The sequence below is a fragment of the Miniopterus schreibersii genome, assembly GCF_964146895.1.
Source record: "Miniopterus schreibersii genome assembly, chromosome: 9".
Classification (NCBI taxonomy): domain Eukaryota; kingdom Metazoa; phylum Chordata; class Mammalia; order Chiroptera; family Miniopteridae; genus Miniopterus; species Miniopterus schreibersii.
In genome coordinates, this window is record NC_138118.1 from 31,190,639 (window position 1) to 31,206,969 (window position 16,331).

At 40.5% G+C, this 16,331-nt stretch overlaps 1 protein-coding gene across 2 annotated transcripts in view; it reads left to right on the forward strand.

Moving 5' to 3' along the window:
* Positions 1-3,372: 3,372 nt before the first annotated feature.
* SAMTOR (S-adenosylmethionine sensor upstream of mTORC1) overlaps positions 3,373-16,331 on the forward strand; it is a 196,819-nt gene continuing 183,860 nt past the window's right edge. Inside the window, exons 1-2 of one of the 2 annotated variants that reach the window (XM_081148118.1) lie at positions 3,594-3,872; positions 3,978-4,086. In XM_081148118.1, the coding sequence (XP_081004244.1) occupies positions 4,008-4,086 (79 nt within the window). In that variant the 5' untranslated portion in view covers positions 3,594-3,872; positions 3,978-4,007. Of the gene's footprint in view, positions 3,873-3,977; positions 4,087-16,331 lie in introns of both variants that reach the window. The other variant, XM_081148117.1, reaches the window with a different exon arrangement.

A 16,331-nucleotide genomic window follows, 5' to 3' on the forward strand; every position in this document is an offset into this window, starting at 1 on the left:
ACAATGAAAGCAGTCCTGTGTGAGAAGTTCACAGCACTACTCAAAAAACAAGAAAAACTTCTAGTAGATTCTCTAAACTTACAACTTAAAGACTTAGAAAGAGAAAACAAAGAGAGCCCAGAGTAAGTAGAAGTAAGGAAATAATAAAGATCAGAGAAGAAATAAATGACATTAAAAAACAATACAAAAGATCAATGAAACCAAGAGCTGGTTCTTCGAAATGATAAACAAGATTGATGAACCTTTAACCAGACTCATCAAGAAACCAAGAGAGAGGACCCAAACAAATAAAATCAGAAATGAAAGAGGTGAAGTAACAAGTGACCCAACAGAAATACAAAGGATTGTAAGAAAATACTTTGAACAACTATATGCCACCAAGCTGGACAATCTGGATGAAATAGACAAATTCCTATAAAAACACAACCTTCCAAAACTTAGTCAGGAAGAGTCAGAAAACCTGAATAGGCTGATAACTACTAATGAAGTTGAAGCAGTACAAAAAACTCCCAGGACACAAAAGCCCTGATTTGGGAAGGCTTCACAGGAGTTTTACCAAACATTCAAAGAAGAAGTAACACTTAGCCTCCTCAAACTATTCCAAAAAATTGAATAAGAAGGAACTCTTCCAAGCTCATTTTACAAAGCCAGTTAAGTCTTACTCCAAAACCAGATAAAGACACTACAAGAAAGAGAATTACAGGCCAATATCCCTGATGAACATAGATGCTAAAATCCTCAACAAAATATTAGCAAATTGGATTCAGCAATATATTAAAAAGAACATACACCATGACCAAACAGGATTTATTCCAGGGATGCAAGGCTGATAAAATATTCACAAATCCATAAAAGTGATATATCACATAAACAAATTGAAAGACAAAGATCACATCAATAGATGGGGAAAAAGTATTTGACAAAATCCAACACCCAGTTTTGATAAAAACTCTCAACAAAGTTGGAACAGAGGGATCATACCTCAACAAAATGAAAGCCATATATTACAAACCTACAGCCATTATACTCAATGGGCAAAAACTAAAACCTTCTAAGAACAGGAACAAGACATGGGTGTCCACTTTTACCACTCTTATTTAACATAGTACTGCAGGTCCTAGCCACAGCGATCAGACAAGAAGAAAACATAAAAGCCAAAGGAGGAAGTAAAATTGTCATTATTTGCAGATGACATGATATTGTACATAGAAAATCCTAAAGACTCTACCAAAAAACTACTAGCTTTTATAAATGAATTCAGCAAGGTAGCTGGATACAAAATTAACATACAGTAATCGATGGCATTTTTATAAACCAATAATGTATTCTCAGAAAGAGAACCTAAAAAAAAAATCCCATTTACCATTCTAACAAAATTTAAGATACCTAGGAATAAACTTAACCAAGGAGGTAAAAGACCTGTACTCAGAAAACTACAGGATGTTGCAAAATGAGATAGAGGAAGATATAAACAAGTGGAAGAATGTACCATCTTCATGGATTAGAAGATTTAACATCATTAAAACATTCATACTATCCAAAGCAATCTATAAATTTAATGCAATCCCTATTAAAATGTCGGCACATTTCACAGATCTAGAACAAATATTTCAAAAATTTATATGGAACCAAAAAGGACCCAGAATAACCCCAGCAATCTTGAGAAAGAAGAACAAAGTTTGAGGGATCACAATACCAGGTATCGATTTATACTACAAAGCCACTGTAATCAAAATAGCCTGGTACTGGCACAAGAACAGACATAGATTAGTGGAACAGAACAGAGAAACCAGAAATCGACCCAAGACTTTACTCTCAGTTAATATTTGACAAAAGAGGTAAGAACATACAATGGAGTCAAGACCGTCTTGTCCATACATGGTGTTAGGAAAATTGGACAGGTACATTAAAAAAAATGGAACTAGACCACCAACTTACAGCATACACAAATATAAACTCAAAACGGGTAAAATACTAAATGTAAGATGTGAAACCATAAAAATCCTAGAGGAAAACGTAGGCAGCCTAATCTCAGACATCTCTCGTACCAACATGTTTGCCGATACATCTCCCTGGGCAAGAGAAACAAAGGGGAAAATAAACAAATGGGACTACATTAAAATAACAAGCTTCTCCACAGCAAAAGAAACATCAGCAAAATGAAAGGGGAGCCCAGTGTGTGGGAGAACAGATTTGCCAATGACACATCTGATAAAGGGTAATATCCAAAATATATAAGGAACTCATACAACTTAACAAAACAAAGACAAACAATACAATTAAAAAATGTGCAGGGGACCCAGGCACTTCTCCAAAGAGGACATACAGATGGCCAAGACATATGAAAAAATTCTCAAATACACTAATCATCAGAGAGATGCAAATTAAAACCACAGTGAGGTATCACTTCACACACTGTCAGAATAGCTACCATCAACAAATCATCAAATGACAGGTGCTGGTGAGGATGTGGAGATAAGGTACACTGCTGGTGGGAATGCAGCCTGGAGCAGCCACTGTGGGAAACAGTATGGAGTTTCCTCAAAGATTAAAAATTGAACTGCCTTTTGACCGAGTGATCCCACTGCTAGGAATATATTCTAAGAATCCTGAAACACTAATCAGAAAGAATATATGCACTCCTATGTTCACAGCAGCGCAATTTACAATAGCTAAGATCTGGAAATAGCCCAAGTGCCTATCAGTAGATGAGTGGATAAAAAAGCTGTGGTACGTTTACACCATGGAATACTATGCAGCTGTAAAAAAGAAGGATCTCTTACCCTTTGGGACAGCATGGATGCAACTGGAGAGTATTATGCTAAGTGAATTAAACCAGTCAGAGAAAGACAGGTATCACATAATCTCACTCATTTGTGGAATCTAATGAATACAATAAACTGATGAACAAAATAGATCCAGAGACATAGAAGCATGGAACAGACTGAGGGATTTCAGAGGGAAGGCGGTGGAGGGGAGAGATTTATCAAAGAACTTATATGCTTATACGTATTACCTATGGACACAGACATTGGTATGGGAAAGGCTGGGGGTGGGGTGGATGCGGGGGTGGAGGGAATCAATGGGGAAAAAAGGGGGTCATCTGTAATACTTCCAACAAAAATAAATTTTTTTTAAAAAGTAAAATTCCAGTGCTGCTAAGCCATATCAAAAGCCAGTGACAAGGTACGGCGTGGACTCAGAGGACCCTAGCCTCATCACAGCATAATATAACTGACAGGAGGGGGTCAGGCTGAAAGACGTGAAAAACTGGATATCAGAATGTTGCCCAAACTAAGCAAACTCAGAGGCGCAAGCGCGTGGCCCACAGCCCTTTCCCTCAGCCTCATCACGGCGCGTGCGCACAAAATCAGGGGCAGGGCGGGGAGAGCAGAGGAGCAGTGTGGTTTACTGCTCTCACCTTCTCTCAGCTCTTAGTTTGTCAGCCCCGCCTCCTTCAGCTGCTCCCCTACCTTAACAACCGAGGGCGCCCCGGCCCAGGGCGCCCTCCGTATTGGCCTTCGGCCTTTTCAGTTTCCATCAGCTCTCCGTAGTCCACCTATCAGCTTTGTGCGTTTGGGTAAGCCTTTCCCACTCAGGCCCGCACTGGAGCTGGGGCTGGAGCTGTGCTGCCTCCTTCCGCTGCTGCCTTCTTCCCCACCTCCTTCGTCTGGCCGACTTCTTCGCTGGTCCGGGGGCTGGCGGCGGCGATATGGAGCTTGGGGTGGGCGGCCGAAGCGCTGTTCGCGGACACGGCGCTGGACCCCTGAGCATTCCTCCGCTCCGGGTACAGGAGCGGAAGCTGGAGCAGGAGAAGCTGTCCGGGGTGGTGAAGAGCGTCCACCGGCGGCTCCGCAAGAAGTACCGGGAAGGTAAACAGTGAACTCAGCCGGGGGAAGCGGGGCGGGGGTAGGTGGGGGGGGGCTGGGGAAGGCATCAGCGCCCGCAGCCCTTTGTCACCTCTACCCTCCCGCCAGGGGACCACCATTACAACCTGAAGGAGCTGAATGTCAGCCCCTGCCAGTGCCGCTCGCCCAGGCCCGGACCCCGTTCTTCGAGGGCCCATCTGGAGAGTTCCAGGCCTGTGTAAGAACTCAGTCTCTACCCCTTCCAATGCCCAGCCCCTAGCCGAGTGCTGAGATTTTTGTCGCCACACACAAACACACCCTCATACAGGAAGTGGAGGTCGCTCGTTGGGAGAGACGGGAAGGTAAAACACGATGGCAGGTAAAATCCATTTGAAAGACGGGCTGAAACAAGTCCGAGTTGCGTCTCTCTCGCGCTTGACCAGCTTATTTGATTGCTGCCGGGTCAGATCACCTTCCTAAGAACTTCATTCCTACGGGTTTAGCCCGAGCTTCCTTGGATTCCAGGGCTTCGAAGTTAGCAGGCCTTTTAGCTAACTGTACTTCACGGTGCCCACTCACTATACTTAAGATGTTTGATTTTAGTGTTTATTTAGGCAGAGGTGGAAGAGATCTGGGGTAGGTTCTCAAAATAGAGCTTAGTTTTTGAATAAGCAACCCTAAGACACATGCCCTGGAGAAGCTAACTGTAGCTGGGAACCCTCCCATGGGAAATCATAAGCAAAGGAAGAAGTCTTAGTAGCTTTGCTTGTGCCTGAGGAGTGTTTATAGTTGGGGTCCACAGTTATCCTTGGCATTTTTAAGTATAGGCTTATTTACAGAGCTATTTTATAATAATACACTGACGGCAAATTCCCAGTTTTTTCATATGCTCAGGAGAAATTTTAAAGAACAAAATGAGGTTTAATTCTACTTGCTCTCGATTTAGCTTAATTGTAAACTGAAAAGTTGGCAATTAAGTGTTAATCATACTTAATTTAGCATTAGAAGCAAAATTTTGAGTTGATGAAACAGCAGTCTAAGGTCATGTTGCTGAAGATTAAAGCTAAGTGTCTTTGTTCCTTTGAATATAGTTGATGTGTGTTATTTTTCAAACTTTTTAAAGTCAAAAGTTTTCTTTTCTTAGCAACTGAAGCCTAGCTTTTTAAATAGCTGCTTAAATAATCTCAAAGGTGGCCCACTGTTATTGTTTAGCAAATAGCAATAGAGACTTATTGGGTATAATTATGTTGAAATTTGTTTTTTAAAAGAATGCTTTAAACCCCAACCCACAATTTATTTAGTAAATTGAGTAGTTACCATAGCAACCATTGCATCGTTCTTGATATTCAGAGAATGCACTTACATAATGGCATTCAGTACATATTTTTATGTTTGGAGAAATGAGGAAATAGATGAACACACTTTTATTTATAATGCTATTTTGTACAAATTTAAGGAAGTACATCTTTTAAAGAAAAATGACTAGTATATAATTCAGTTTCCATTTTTATCTTTTTGTAATAATTTTATTATTCATTGATTCATAAATGAATAGGTTTCACTTAAATTAACACAGTTTTAATGTGTTATGTTTTCAAGTGCTGTTTATACTTGCTTAGTTTCCATATGTTGAAACATGTCTATAAGCTTGACTATTAACCAAGAGGACATTTGCTTATAATGAGAATTGGTAGTCAGAAGTTACTAGAACTAGAATAGATACATGTAGTTCATAAGTGAATGATCTGGTGTGCTTCTGGGCAGGTAAAGTCCTGGCAGTCTGTAAACCTTTGAATGAGAACTGTTCTTTAGGTATCTTAATGCCCTGAATTTCACCAATGATCTAGACTTCTCTAGGCTTTATTCCAGTGATAAATATACAAAGCCCCATCAGTGAACTAGCAAAATAAAAGATCCTAATGAGCATGCCTTCCTACCTTTATTTCTGATATGTAGGTCAGATCTTACTTGTGACTTGAAGAAAATCTGAAAAAATCTGATGATGAACGTAATTCCAAAGAAATAATTTTTAGTGTTTTCCTTTGAGTTCTTACTATTATTATAATACTCATGGTTCCCAGTCTGTGAACATCTATTTTACATGTTCATTTGCAAGTCAGCTATGGTCATAAAATAATAAATGGTGCTTACGTGCTTTAAAAAGGCCCATTTAATTAGTAACATACATGAATCTCTAATACCAGTAACTGGAAACTACAGTCCTTTTATAACAATATTCCATCAGACAATGGAGTGAAAATTCCAGCTTAGAATGTTGGAATATTAGACTAGAAAGACCCTTATCATTTATTATTGATTCTCAAGCATGGCGCATCAGTACACTCATCTTAGTGCCTTTTAGAAAATTTCTGCGTTCCATTTCAGATGTACATTTTCAGAATCCATGTTATTGGGGCCTGGAAATTTCTCAGCCAGATTTTGGAGTGGTGATCTAAACTAATTCCTTCCAAAAATATTAAAATAACTTGCTTGAAGTTTGGATAGTACATCATTAGCATTGTACATATTTTATGGGAATAATAGTCTTTTCATCTCAATTCCAAGCTAATTGTGACTCCAAATGTTGGTGGAATGGGAGGGAAAATGAGAAACAGGAAAGTAACCCTAGAATTTGTGTTAGGTAAAAATATATAAATTGATGGGAACATAGCAATCCATTGGATAGGTATGATTAGCTGAGCTGAGGCTATATATGAGAGATTGCAATCTTTTTGGGAAGAGATTGCAGGGAAGGAAATAAATTGGGATAGAATGAAGAAGGCAAAATATTTGCTGGATAGTAGGGATAGGAGTGAGAACTGAATAATGAATGTAGGCTTGGGTATATAATTTTTCCTTCTCCTATTTCTGGTAGTGGAGTTGAAAAAGAAGCAGGAATCAGAATGAAAATGATTTTTTTCTGCTATGGCAGAAAAAGATTTCTCTCCATCCTTCCCAATCCATTTGTGCAACTGATACTTGTTGATGGTAATGAGCAGTCTTGGGGTATGGGATAGTGAACAGACTAGTGGTAAAGTCTAGCAAGTAGGTTTAATGGACTCTTTTACCTCTTTTCCCCTGTCTACATATTACTGCCTGTCTTCTGTCACCACTTAGAGATCCTTTGTCAGTTTGTATAAGGGTAAAGTGAGAATTGGAGGTAAAGGTTAGCGTTTCAGGCAGTGCTGATATCTGCAGTAGTTGCCAAGAGGAAATGGTAGGGGAAAGTGTAGCAGTAGTGATGAAAAGGGGTGTTTCTGGTGTCGGCCATTTGTAGATAAGGGATAGTCTTTTAGATTGAGTGTATGGAAATGGAAATATGCTTGCAGATATAGGTGTTTTCTGTCTTTGCTATACATAATTTTAAAAATATGACCTCCCTGTAGATCAAAAGTATTTTAAATATAAGAATTGTAGACAGCTTTTTTTTTCTCTTTTAAATCACCCAAGGATATTTTTTCCATTGCTTTCAGAGAGAGTGGAAGGGAGAGAAAGAGAGAAACATCGATGTGAGAGAGGCACATCGATTGGTTGCCTCCCGCACATGCCCCAAGTGGGGCTGAGATCCAGCCTGCAGCCGAGGTACATGCCCAAATTGAACCGGGGACCTTCAGTCCATGGACTGATGCTCTAACCACTGAGAAAACCAGCTAGGGCTGTAGACAGCTTTTTAATAAGAAACAGCTAGTTTTGCTTTTCATGTCTGATTGAGAACTGAAGTAGAGCCATGTATATTTTCAGTTGTCTTTGTATGATTTTTTCCTCCATAATCCTAGTTGTTACAAGCATCTCTTACAGACACCAGAGAGGTGTTATGGGACAGCCCCAAGTCGGAGGGAGAGGGCTGTCACTAACCTGGATTCTTGTCCTCTCATATAAACGAATTTAAATGAGAAAACTCCAGTTGATTGCATTGTGATAAGCCAATTTATTAAAGCAAGCAAATTTATTAAAGAAGCAAGGCACAAATGGGCTTTTCCAGCTAATGGGGAAAAGTGAGTGCCTGGGTCAGGTTCAAGGAATTATATACCCTCCTGCCTAGGTTTCAAAGATTTTTTTGCTGAATATCTTGGTGTAAATTAATTCTCTTTTTTTATTATTTTTTTTAATTTTATTTTTGTTTAAAATATTACAGATGTCCCTTTTTCTCCCCAAGACCCGTTCCACCCCGTCCCTTCCCCCTCCCCAGTCCCTCTCCTCATCATTGTCCATGTCCTTAGGTTGTGCATATATGCATATAAATTCTTTGGTTACTCTCTCCCCCTCCACCAACCTGCCCTCCTCCATCCCTCTGACATTCATCAGTCTCATCTATGTTTCCATGTCATTGAATCTTCTGCTCATCAGTTTATTAAGTTCTTTAGATTCCACGTATAAGCGAGATCATGTGATGTTTGTCTTTTGCTGCCTGGCTTATTTCACTTAGCGTAATATTCTCCAGGTCCATCCATACTGTCCCACAGGGTACGAGATTCTTCTTCATTACAGCTGCATACTATTCCATGGTGTAAATGTCTCACCGCTTTTTAATCCACTCACTTACTGATGGGACACTTGGGCTGTTTCCAGATCTTAGCTATTGTAAACTGTGCTGCTATGAACATCGGGGTACATATATTCTTTCTGATGAATGCTTCAGGATTCTTAAGATGCATTCCTAGGAGTGGAATCACTGGGTCAAATGGCAGCTCCATTTTTAATTTTTTGAGGAACCTCCATACTGTTTTCCATAGTGGTTGCACCAGTCTGCATTCCCACCAGCAATGTACTAGGGTTCCCCTTTCTCCACACCCTCACCAGCACATGTCGTTTGTTGATTTGTTGATGGTAGCCATTCTGACAGGTGTGAAGTGATACCTCATTGTGGTTTCAATTTGCATCTCTCTGATGATTAGCGATGTTGAGCATTTTCTCATGTGTCTCTTGGCCATCCATATGTCCTCTTTGGAGAAGTGTCTATTTAAGTCCCTTTGCCCATTTCTTAATTGGGTAGTTTGTCTTCCTCTTGCTGAGTGCTATGAGTTCTTTGTACACTTTGGAAATTACCCCCTTATCAGATACATCCTTGGCAAATATGTTTTCCCAGACCGTGGGGTTCCTTTGTATTTTGAGGCTGTTTTGTTTTGCTGTGCAGAAGCTTTTTAGTTTGATGTAGTCCCATATGTTTATTTTTTCCTTTGTTTCTCTTGCCCTAGGAGATGTATCAGTGAAAAGTCCACTATGTGGGATGTCTGTGACTTTATTGCCTATGTTTACTTCCAGGATTTTTATGGTTTTGTGACTTACATTTAAGTCTTTTATCCATTTTGAGTTTATTTTTGTGTATGGTGAAAGTTGGTGGTCTAGTTTCATTCTTTTGCAGGTATCTGTCCAATTTTCCCGGCACCACTTATTGAAGAGACTATCCTTACTCCATTGGATACTCTTGCCTCCTTTGTCAAATATTAACTGACCATAATGGCGTGGGTCTATTTCTGGGGTCTCTTTTCTGTTCCATTGATATGTATGCCTGTTGTTGTACCAATACCAGAACGTTTTGATTACAGTGGCTTTGTAATAATAGTTTGAAGTCTGGTAATGTGATCCCTCCCACTCTGTTCTTTTTTCTCAAGATGGCTGCAGCTATTTGGGGTCTTTTTTGGTTTTATATAAATTTTCAAAATGTTTGTTCTAGGTCTGTGAAATATGCTGTTGGTATTTTCATAGGAATTGCATTAAAATTTTAAATTGCTTTGGGTAGTATGGACATTTTAATGATATTAATTCTTCCAATCCATGAGCATGGTATCTTCTTCTACTTGTTTAAATCTTCCTCTATTTCTTTTTTCAGTGCCACGTAGTTTTCTGAGTGTGGGTGTTTTACATCCTTGGTTAAGTTTATTCCTAGGTATCTTATTATTGTAGGTGCAGTGGTAAATGGTATTGCTTTTTTAGTCTCTGCCTCTGAAAGTTCATTGTCGGTGTATGAGAATGCCATTGATTTCCAGATGTTGATTTTGTATCCAGCTACCTTGCCAATTCATTTATCAAATCTAGTAGTACTTTGATGGAATCTTTAGGGTTTTCTATGTACAGTATCATGTCATCTGCAAATAATGAGTTTTACTTCCTCCTTTCCAATTTGGATACCTTTTATGTTTTCTTCGTGTCTGATGGCTATGGCGAGGACTTCCAGTACTATGTTGAATAATTCGAGTGGTGAAAGTGGATATCCCTGTCTTGTTCCTGTTTTTAATGGAAATGGTTTTAGTTTTTCCCATTGAGTATGATGGTGGCTGTAGGCCTGTCCTATATAGCCTTTATTATGTTGAGGTATGATCCCTCTATTCCCACTTTGCTGAGAGTTTTTATCAGAAATGGGTGCTGGATTTTGTTGAATGCTTTTTCTACATCTATTGATATGATCATATGATTTTTGTCCTTCATTTTGTTTATGTCATGTATCACATTTATTGATTTGCGGATGTTGTACCAGCCCTGCATCCCTGGAATAAATCCCACTTGGTGATGATGTATGATCTTTTTAATGTATTGCTGGATTCAGTTTGCTAGTATTTTAGTGAGGATTTTAGTATCTGTGTTCATCAGGGATATTGGCCTGTAATTTTCTTTCTTTGTAGTATCTTTATTTGTTTTTGGGATTAGGATGATGCTGGCCTCATAGAAAGAGTTTGGGAGTTTTCCCTCCTCTTGAATTTTCTGGAAAATTTTGAATAGAATAGGTGTTAATCCTTCTTTGAATGTTTGGTAAAACTTGCCTGTAAATCCATCTGGTTCAGCACTTTTGTTTGCTGGGAGTTTTTTTATTACTGCTTCAATTTCATTAGTTGTTATTGGCCTATTCAGGTTTTCTGCCTCTTCTTGATGCAGCTTTGAAAGGTTGTATGTTTCAAGGAATTTGTTCATTTCATCCAGGTTGTGCAGTTTTTTGGCATATAGCTCCTCATAATATTTTCTTACATTCCTTTGTATTTCTGTTGGGTTATTTGTTATACCGCCTCTTTCATTTCTGATTTTATTTGGCTCCTCTCTCTTTGTTTCTTAGTGAGTCTGGCTAAAGGTGCATCAATCTTATTTATCTTTTCAAAGAACCAGCTCTTGGTTTCATTGATTTTTTTGTATTGTTTTTTTAGTCTCTATGTCATTAATCTCTGCTCTGATTTTTATTATTTCCTTCCTTCTACTTCTTCAGGGCTTTTCTTGCTGTTCTCGGTCTAGTTCGGTTAGTTGTTGTGTTAGATGGTTCATTAGATCTTGTTCTTGTTTCTTGAGATAGGCCTGTAATGCTATGAATTTCCTCTCAGGATTGCTTTTGCTGTGTCCCATAGGTTTTGGGTTGTTGTCCATTTTCCTTGCTTTCCATGAAGTGTTTGATTTCTTCCTTGATCTCCTTGGTAACCCATTCATTGTTTAATAACAAGCTACTTAGCCTCCATGTGTTTGAATTTTTTTGAGTTTTTGTATAGTTGTTGATTTCTAGTTTCATGGCATTGTGATCTGAGAAGATGCTTGATATGATTTCAGTCTTCTTATATTTGTAGAGACTTGCCTTGTGCCCTAACATGTGGTCTGTTTTTGAGAATGTTCCATGTGCACTTGAGAAGAATGTGTATTCTGCTGCTTTGGGATGAAATGTCCTGTAAATATCAATTAAATCCATTAGGTCTAGTGATTCATTTAAGGTCTGCATTTCTCTGTTGATTTTTTTGTCTTGATGACCTGTCCAATGCTGACAGTGGGGCATTAAAGTTCCCACTATGATTGTGTTGCTGTCAATCTCCCCCTTAAAGTCCCCCAAGAAATTTTTAATATATTTAGGTGCTCCTGTATTGGGTGCATAACTGTTTATAAGGGTTATTTCCTCCTGTTGGATTGATCCCTTTAGTAATATGTAGTGACCATCTTTGTCTCTTGTTATGGTCTTTATTTTGAAGTCTGTTTTGTCAGAAATAAGAATTGCTACTCCAGCTTTCCTTCCCTTTCCATTTGCATAGAATATTTTATTCCATCCCTTCACTTTTAGCCCGTGTGAGTCTTTTGCTCTCAGGTGGGTCTCTTGTCTACAGCATATATTTGGGTCCTGTTTTCTTATCCATTCACCTACCCTTTGTCTTTTGATTGCACCATTTATTCCGTTTACATTTAAGGTTACTATTGATATCAACTTATTTAATGCCATTTTTCCCCTTTATCCTGATATACCTTTCTCTCATTATTCTCTCTTTTTCTTAAAGCAGTCCTTTTAGCATTTCTTGCAATGCTGGTTTAGTGGAACTGAACTCCTTTAGCCTTTTTTTTGTCTGGGAAGCTTTTTATCTCACCTTCAAATTTAAATGATAGCCTTGCTGGATAAAACAATCTGGGTTGCATGTTCTTGCTTTTCATTACTTGCAGAACTTCATGCCACTCCCTTCTTTCTGGTCTGAAGAGTCTCTGTTGAGAAATCAGCTGTCAGCCTTATGGGGATTCCCTTGTTGGTCACTGCTTGTCACTCTTTTGCAGCCCTTAATATTTTCTCTTTGTCCTTGCCATTTGCCGTTTTAATTATGATGTGTCTTGGAGTGGGTCTCTTTGGATCCCTCTTGTTTGGAACTCTCTGTGCTTCCTGAACTTGTGTGGCTTTCACCTTCTCCAGCTTAGGGAAGTTTTCTACAATTGTTTTTTCCACCAAGTTCTCTATCCCTTGCTCTCTTTCCTCCCCCTCTGGCACTCCTATAATGTGAATGTTTTTTCTCTTATGTTGTTCCAAAGCTCCCTCAGACTGCCCTCATGCTTTTTAACGCATTGTATGCAGGAAATGTATTTATACATTTTACGTTGACTGGTGGTATAGCGCGTGATAAAAACTACCCTCAAACAATGTGTTAAGTGTTTTTTCTTTTTGCTGCTCTGATTGTGTGATTTTTTTCTACCTTGTCTTCTAAGTCACTTATTGTATCCTCTGCTTCATTGAACCTGCTTTTAATTCCTTCCTGTGCATTCTTGACATCAGATACAGCATTCTTTATCTCTGTCTGAGTGTTATTTATGGTATGTATCTCTTTTTTCATATTTTCGCTAAGATCCTCGATCTTGTCATCTAGAGTCTCTTTTAGTTCCTGGAACATCTTCATCATCCATACTCTGCATAACTCCATGTCATCAAAGTCTTTTTCTGGCGATGTTTCCTTTTCTTTAATTCGGGGGTGGTTTCTTTGTCTCCCGATTTTGGTAGGTCTTGGTGTTTGTATCTATATATTAAATATATTTGCTGACCCCCAATCTTGTGGGATGGGATTTTATCTTGTGGGTCCAGTGGAACCCAGAGGTGTGTTTTCCTTATACCTCTGAGCTCTTTGCTCTAGTCGTGTCCCTCTTGTGGGTGCCAGTTTTGTGGTTTCTTTATGATTTCCTGTTGTGGTTGGGTCTAGATTGTTGTTGATCACTCCTTGGGAGGACCCTTCTCTCAGGTTCGCTGTGTCTCAGCCCCAATCTCGACGTTTAAGCTGTTATACAGGTGGTGCAAGGCAGACCAATACACAACTAAAATTCCAGGAAACGAGGTATTTTACAAAATATGTTGACAGTAACAATGAAAACAACCGACGTGAAAATAGAACTGGGAGAGTGAAGGGAGAACACACACACAGAACACGAAAAAAAAAAAGAAAAAAATGCCTAAAAAAAAGAAAGAAAGAAAAGTCACGCTTAGAGAGCAAGAGATGTATATTGTTGTTAATACTGGCGAAAATTTAGAAACTAATAATATACTAAAATGTAAAAAATAGAGAAGCTACTGGGAGATAACAGAAGCAGAGAAAAGATTCTGAAAGAAGGGCCAGCAAAAAATTAAGGGAGAGAATAGGAATAGGATAATAGTTGAAAATGAGAAAACAAAAATACAATAAAGAGAATAAGAGAAACTAACAATTGGACAGGAAGACAGAAGGGAGAATAATGAAAGAATGAAAGAAAAGTAGAAAAAGAAAAAAGAAAAAGAAGAAAAACATGGAAATGGATTGAGAGGAGAGAGAGAGATAAAGCCCAGGCAGGGAGGGAGTCCGGTAAGAGATTTGGGGGAAACTATAGAGGAAAGCAGTAAACTTGGTTATAATGATAAATTCCCAGTCGTTAAGCAGGGATATCAAGAAAGTCTTGCTATTAGAAGCAAGAATAAAACAAAACAAAGCAAATATCCAAAACAAAACTTAAAACGCGCAAAGCAAGACAAAATTCTTTTATAAAAAGGAGAAAAAGAAAAAAAAATTCAGTTAAAATGTTTAAAAAAATATATAAAATTTGAAAAAAAGAAAAAACAAATTTTCTCCCCTTTCTTTTCTTCCCAACGAATAAAGAGAAAAAATAAGCCCACAAACAAAACACAAAAAACACCCCAAAACCAAAAAAACAGCAGGAAAAAAAGGTAGTTGATCAGGCGAGTTTTTTCTGGGCGATTTGTGTTGTCTGAGGGTCAACGTTGTGTTTGCTGATTTCAGTTCTCCTAGGAGGTGCTTGTGTATCAGCCAATGTGAGGAGTCGTCTAGGTTTGGCTTTGGTGTCCTTAGGTAGATGGTTGATCTGAGGCTCTTCTTGGACTACCTCCTTGTGTCAGCTATTTTGCAACCTTGTAGTTGCCTGGTCTTGCTCCAGAGTCTTCTGTAGAGTCTTTAGGGTGCCGGGTGGCTAGTGTAGCTCACGGTATCACTCCCCTTAGAGGTGTCTCTGTCAGGCGCTCACTCTGCGGGAGTTAGTCTCTGCTCTACCGGCAGCTCCTCAGTCCCTACCCTGTCCTCTGATTCTAGTTCCCCAGGCTTTGGCCTGCTGTAGCTTCAGATTGATTTCAGCCTGTTGCCTTTTCTTTATGGGCCGTTTCAGCAGCCTGGGCTCAGTGGGTTCGATTAAGAACACATTCTGGTGGGCCCTTTGCCTGCCCAGCCCCCAGCAGGGGTTTTCGGGTTTTCCTCCAGTTCCCAAACAACAGTCCCTGAGAGTCTTATTCTTATAAATTCCTCCAGTGAGCTGCTCTCCCTTCCCCCTCAGGACTGTGCCCTGCAGGTGTGTCTGGGGTTTCCGTGAGTGGACCCGCCCCTTTCCTGTTAGGGTGTGTCCTCCCAGCTGCCTGTGAGGCCGGCAGGCTCCGCCCCTCCCTTCTCAGCTCTGGTTGTCTGGTCACTCCAGGGCGGCCCCTCAGACCCTCTACTGTGCAGACTGCAATCCCAGCCTTCGTTGGTCTGTCCCAGCCGTGCCACCTGGAAGGTGAAAACCCGTTCCTCGATCAAACTTTCAAAGGCACAAAGCAACACACAGGCAGAAAGTCCACCCTGCAAGGTCCCGCCAACCTTGCTGCAAGGCACCCAGCGGGAGGGGACCCAAAGTCAGCTCCACCCATCTCACCGCACTGCTGGTCTCAGCCACGCTGGAGCGTCTTCAGGCGCCACCAGGGCGCCACTCAGGGCTGGTCACAGATCCCAGCCTCTTGGCACCTGGAGCTCAGAGTGGTGAGGGCTCCTCCCCTCCCGCACGCCACGCAGATTCAGTGCTTTCTGGGGCTCAACACAATGCCCCATAGGGAGGCAGAGGGCCCCCGTGTGGCATCCCGAGCGCCAGACGCCGGCCCAGCGGCTACTAGAGGCTTTGTTTCCTAGGAAGGCGCCCTCCCCTCTCAGACTCACCGCTCCGCTGGGTCCCTCTGCCCTATGCACAGGGCGCTCCTTCCCCTCTCGTCGCTCGGGGTGTGGGTTCCCTGCTTTTGGATGCCATCCGCACTCCCGAGGGGAGGGAGCTTTGCAGCCTCCAAACCTCCGGGCTCGGAGCCCTGCACAGGCTTCAGGGGTTCTCCCCCTTCCTACGCCCCTCCTCTCTTACCGGATTCTGTGATGTGTCTTCAGTGCTCCCCACTCGCACTCTGTCCACTCAGGTGTGTTTCTCTGTTTTTTTCAAGCTGGTTATGTAGGATTTTAGGACTAAATTGAGCCCGTGGCTGGGAGCGGGGTCGCTTTGCTGCTTCTCCTAGTGCCACCATCTTCAGGATCAGTGTAAATTAATTCTCAAAGTCCTGTTTTATTTTGTTGTGGTCTTCCCAGAGTTCATAAGAAGCACCTGGCAATTTTATCTTGTACTGAGACTGCTGGCTTCTCTGTTAGGGAGTGAAAAATAGAACTGCCCTTTTTTTCTTTCTCCTTCTTCCCTTCTTTGCTTCATTCTTTATTTGCGGAGGCTTTTAACCATTTGCTCTCAAGTGTCTTTGGCTGGGGAAGGTAATGGCTTATTTGCAGGCCTGCTGCAAATTGCCCATACTGTTGGGCCTTGTTTTAACTTTCCTGTCTCAGTTTCCCCATTCTTCCTGCCCTGGAATTTTTCTAGCTTCTTATTATCCTGTAACACTAGTTACATAATTCTATTACTGTAATGAATGTTGTTATGCTTGGCATCTTTTCCCAAACTTAAGGTATTCATGTAAAAATTCCAAGAAAATGTAAAGGTGGAGGTTGTTAGGAATAGAAG